General features: G+C 49.2%; 1 protein-coding gene across 1 annotated transcript in view; it reads right to left on the reverse strand.

The window, feature by feature from the left end:
- LOC143934988 (dynein axonemal heavy chain 9-like) overlaps positions 1-678 on the reverse strand; it is a 301551-nt gene extending 300873 nt beyond the window's left edge. Inside the window, 1 exon segment of the mRNA XM_077458539.1 lies at positions 250-678. Within this exon segment, the coding sequence (XP_077314665.1) occupies positions 250-606 (357 nt within the window). The 5' untranslated portion in view covers positions 607-678.
- Positions 679-5496: the final 4818 nt, after the last annotated feature.

The raw sequence follows: 5496 nt of genomic DNA on the forward strand, positions 1-5496 counted from the left end.
AGCCCAACCCCCAAGAGTTGCATGAAAGTCGCACCTGAGTGTTTTACAATGCAACAGTTGTCCATTATCACCGGTCAAAGCCAAAGTCGTATGTAAGTTGCACTCTAAAGTCATACAAGTGTGAATGGAGCCCAACCCCCCCCCCCCCAAAAAAAAGTTGCATGAAAGTCGCACCACAATGTTTTACATGCAGCAGTGGGTCTGACTTTGCAGAAGTCGCAGCGCAGTGGGAATATGAGGAGGACTTACCTCTTCCACCAGGACGGAGAGCTGGTCCAGGGGGGTGTAGGAGAGGCTCCCGAACGCCAAGCTGCTGCGGATGGAGTCGGGGTTCAGGGCGCCGGCGCTCTTCTTCACGAAGTAGACGGCTTTGTTCTTGGCGGCGCCGGGGAAGTCCAGCGTCGGGACCAGCAGCCCGGCCGGGTTCAGGGACACCACCAGCGCCGGCCGGTCGCCTTTCTCCAAAAACTCCTGCAGGACGGCGCGGTTCTCCTCGCTGGAGACGCATTTCTGCCAGCGATCGCCCTTCAGTCGCAGCGCCTTCAGCACGTACTCCTCGATGAACTGCAGCCTCTTGTCGGTCGCCTTCGCCGGCGACTCGTCCATCCTGAGCTGAGATTTGCAGCGCTGTGCCGGGGAGAAGACTGAGGCTGCCTGGGCTCAGCACCTTCCCCCGGCTGCCATGGAAACTCTGTTTGTGTTCAACAAGTTGCAGAGACTTGCGGTTGCTGCTCTGCTGGGACAATGGCCTCTCCCCGGGGGGGGGGTTACCACTCCACTCCAAACTCTGTAACCACACACACGCCGTGATTGACTCGTCCGACCGGTATGGGGGGGGGGGGGGCAAACCTACCAGGATGGGGGGCATTCATTATTAAATCAGGGACTCTGCGTGTTTGAAGCTCCGAAATCGCTGGAGGAGAAAAAAAAAATCAATTATTCTCTATGGAGACGGATCACATCTCCGCTCCAATCACCCGAAGCTCCAAAAAGTCCCGGAGCTCCGATCCGGCAGATTGCTGCGATTTTTAAGGTTTTTTTTTTTTGGTCCCATAGAAATGCATGAAAACACGCGATTCACGCGATTCACGCGATTCAGTGTTTAGCATATTTTGGGGTTATTTGGTGCATTTCTCAGTGTTTTCTGCTCAAATACAATAAAGAGAAAAAAAAAAAATCATAAATAATAAAAATAAAGAAAATGACCCCAAACCCCTAATATAGACCCCCTAAACATAACCCCTAATAAGTCCTAATATTAACCTAACAAAATAAATAAATAAAATACATAAATAAAAAATATGCATGAATAATAAATAATATTACCCCAACTCTAATATTATCCCTAATAATAACCACTAACAATTACCCCTAACCCTAACATTAACCCCCCAACTCTAACATTGTTTGCCGCCACTGCTGGTATGTGATTTGGCGCGGAAGTGGTTAATGTTATAGACGTCTTTGAGCAACCCGAGTATTTTGAGCGAGTGATGGAGGCCTGACTCTGGATCTATTTTATATATTTATTTGGGGACACGTGTATCTTCCTCGCGTCTTCCTCCTCGCGTCTTCCCCCTCGCGTCTTCCTCCTCGCGTCTTCCCCCTCGCGTCTTCTTTCTAGCATCTTTTTTCCCTCACATCTTGTTCCCCCCTCGCGTCTTCCCCTCGCGCCTTCCCCCTCGCGCCTTCCCCCTCGCGCCTTCCCCCTCGCGCCTTCCACCTCGCGCCTTCCCCCTCGCGCCTTCCCCCTCGCGCCTTCCACCTCGCGTCTTACTTGTATCTTCTTCCTCGCGTCTTCCTTGTATCTTCCTCCTCGCGTCTTCCTCCTCGCATCTTCCTTGTATCTTCTTCCTCGCGTATTCCTCATGTCTTTTGTATTAATAAACAATGTATCATTTTCTCCATTCAAGAGGAGAAAGAGTAGAGGTTGTACAGTTCACACCACAGAAGCGCAATCCGGATGTTTTTCTGCATGCACATTTTTTGACGCGTTCCAGTGCATTTTTTCTCCTCTTTTTTTCCTTCCACTTAAAGATGAAGTACATGTGCGTTCCGATGCAATTTTTATGTGTTTTACCGCATTCAACTACAGTCCAGTGCAGAAAAAATGCAGCTCGTTCTACTTTTTTCTTTCCTGGAACTGACTATATATAACCTACTTTACATGCGTTTTTTGAATGCAAAAAAATGCACCGGACTGCATGTGGTGTGGCCCTTGTTGTGCATTTTCTAATGTCTTTTGAAGGATCACAGCCAGGGCGTCTTCATGTAAGTTCAGCTGCAATTCCAATGCGTTTGCAATGCAATTTGAATGCAGCTGCGATCTCTACATTTGAACACCTTCCATTCAACTGCATGGATCTCAGAATCGCAGCACATCGCCTCAAACACACACACATGGCCCTTTTTTAAATTGAATCGCGTTCAGACTGCATACATCTCTATAGAAAAATTGGTAATTTCATTTGTTATGCGAATCAATGCGTTCTAAAAACGCATTCCAAAAATCACGTGAACCAGGGCTTAAGGATCACTGCGATAGCCAATCACAGGCTATCGCAACGATCATGTGATCAAGAGTTGGGGCTCCCGACCTTAAGGCCTCATGCACACAGGAAGTTTAAAAAAAACTGCCAGCGCTGCTGCCAGGAAAAAGCAGCATTAAAAATGCGCTGTTAGCTGCATTTTTGAATAGCGGCTATGGCTGTTTTTCGGCGTTGGCGTTTTTTCAGTAAAAACACTCACTATAATGTAAAAATGCCAAATGCCTGTTGCATCGTTTAACAGCGTTTTCTGGTGTTTTTGCAGCTCAATAACCTCTGCTCCGGGACGCACAGGCTGTCTTTTTTTTTTTTACTGCCCCATATAAAAACGTCAGACGCCCCTAACAGTAGCTGTAAAAATGTCCTGTGTGCATGAGCCCTTAGCCCTCGTTCACATTGACTGCGGCTTTGAAATCACACGATTTCAAAGCCGCACGACTGTGTGACTGCAGGGGGCGACTTGGAAGATATCTGTGCGGCTTCATGCACACATGTCTATTCAAGTCGCAGCGAAAATCGTCAAAAATCGTCAATATCAGCGTTGCACCGATTTGAACAGCGCCGCTGCCTGGTAATAGGCTGCGACTTGTCATGCGTTTGGGTGTGTCAAATTGCATGACAGGCCGCTCCAATGTAGGGGACCCGGAGCTGTTGGTGACGGCTCGGTCTCCGTGTTGGGACATGTGGAAGAACGCCCACCTCTGAGAGGACACGTGTGCGTACGCTCGCCCGCCATAAAGGGGTTAATAACGTTCCAATTCCCAGGACAATGAAAAGAACTGATGCAGCCGATACACCGGAATAAAGACCCCTTTCACACGGAGGCACTTCTATACTGCCAGTAAAACGCTGAGCGCTTTTGAAGAGCTATTCAGGCGTTGTTGAAGAGTTTTCCATTCACTTCAATGGAGAGGGGCGTTTCTTCACCACTCTGCCCCAGTGTGAATGGGGTCTTAGTGACATTTAGGCTGCTCTCACACTGGGGCGGGGGTCCGTTGGTGGCGCTTTTAACCCCCCGCTAGCAGCCGAAGAAAGGATTAGACCCCTTTCACACTGGATGCAGTTTTCTGCACCTGTAAAGCGCCTGAAAATCACCTCATCTGCAATCCCAGCGTGAGAGTGCTTCCACATTGGGGCGCTGCACTGGCAGGACGGGGAAAAAAAAAAGTCCTGCAAGTGGCATCTTTGGGGCGGTGGGGGAGGGGTGTATACTCCGCACCTGTTCATTGGAATGAATGGGCAGCACTTCAGAACCGCCACAACACGGGGGCGCTTTTAACCCCTTCTTCGGCTGCTAGCAGGGAATTAAAAGCACCCGGCTAGCGGCCAAAAAGTGCTACTAAAACGACGGTAAAGCACCACTAAAACTAGTGTTGCTTTACGGCTAACGGACCCCCCGCCCCAGTGTGAAAGCAGCCTAAAAACCGCCTGTGTCGATGCGATTCGGAAGCGCTGCCCATTCATTTCAATTGGCAGGGGCGGTGGAGGAACGCTGTATAAACCCCTCCTGCACCGCCCCAAAGGTGCGGCTTGCAGGACATTTCCCCATCGCGTAAGCGCACCGCCCCCGGTGTGTGAGAACTCCGACGTTCACCCTGGGGAGGCGTGAGAGGCGCTATTTTTTTTGTGCTAAAGTGCCTCAAGTGTGAAAGGGGTCTTATGGCCCGTTCACGTTGGTCTGATCTCTATAGTTGTATATAAAATGCACTTTTTATCTATCAAAAAGTGTTTCCCGGCGCTAAACCTTCATCTGATCTCTAAATTGCTGCATTTGTAAATCTCAAAAGCCAATATAAAAGGAATATTAGTGGTAAAAAAAAAAAAAAAGCAATTGTGAGTTTAACCACTTGAGACCCGCGCTATAGCCGAATGACGGCTACAGCGCGGATCTCCTTTTCCCGGACTACGTCTATTAAGGGACGCGCGGCGCGGTCTGTGATCGGCGAGTCTACGAGACTCGCCTGATCACCGATCCGTGCAAGGGGTCGATCCCGACCCCTTATCACGTGATCAGCTGTCAGCCAATGACAGCTGATCATGTGATATAACAGAGCCGGTAATCGGCTATTATTCCTCCTCGCACTGACAGCGCGAGGAGAAAAAAAAAAGCCGATCACCGGCGGCCGTGATCGGGACATCAGTCCCGATCACGGCCAGCCCTGCCAGTGCCCACCTGCCCCCTGCTTTGCCTGCCTGAATAAAAAGTGTCCCCCCTGTCAGTGCCACCCAGCAGTGCCCACAGTCTACCTCAACAAAGGTGCTGCACCCCAGTGCCACATATCCGTGCCCAGCAGTGCCGCCCATCAGTGCCCAGCAGTGCCACCTATCAGAGCCACCTATCAGTGCCACCTATCAGTGCCCATCAGTGGTACCTATCAGTGCCCCTTAGTGCCACCCATCCGTGCCACCCATCCGTGCCATCTTATCTGTGCCCGTCTTTGCCCATCAGTGCCTCCTTATCTGTGCCCATCGGTGCCGCCTTAACTATGCCTATCAGTGCCCACCAGTGAAGCCTATCAGTGCAGCCTATCATTGCCGCCTCATCAGCGCACTTCAATGAAGGAGAAAAATGACCTGTTTGCAAAATTTTATAACAAACTATTAAACATGATTTTTTTTTTTTTGCATCTTTTTTTGTTTGTTTAGCAAAAAATAAAACTCCGAGCTGTAACTAAATACCACCAAAAGAAATCTCTATTTGTGGGAAAAAAATGATAAAAATGTCATTTGGGTACAGTGTTGTATGACCGCGCAATTGTCATTCAAAGTGCATCAGCGCTGAAAGCTGAAAATTGGTCTGGGCAGGAGGGGGGTTTAAGTGGCCAGTAAGCAAGTGGTTAAACAATCTTGTTTTTTTGTACAATTCTCTTTTAAAGAGGAAGTTAATCCCTGATGCGGTTTACTTCCTCTTTTGCTCCCCACAAGGCCTGAAAATGAAAAGGATAATGGC

This window comes from Lithobates pipiens, unplaced genomic scaffold (assembly GCF_037356315.1).
Source record: "Lithobates pipiens isolate NorthernLeopardFrog02 unplaced genomic scaffold, aLitPip1_a1.2 Scaffold_28, whole genome shotgun sequence".
NCBI lineage: Eukaryota > Metazoa > Chordata > Amphibia > Anura > Ranidae > Lithobates > Lithobates pipiens.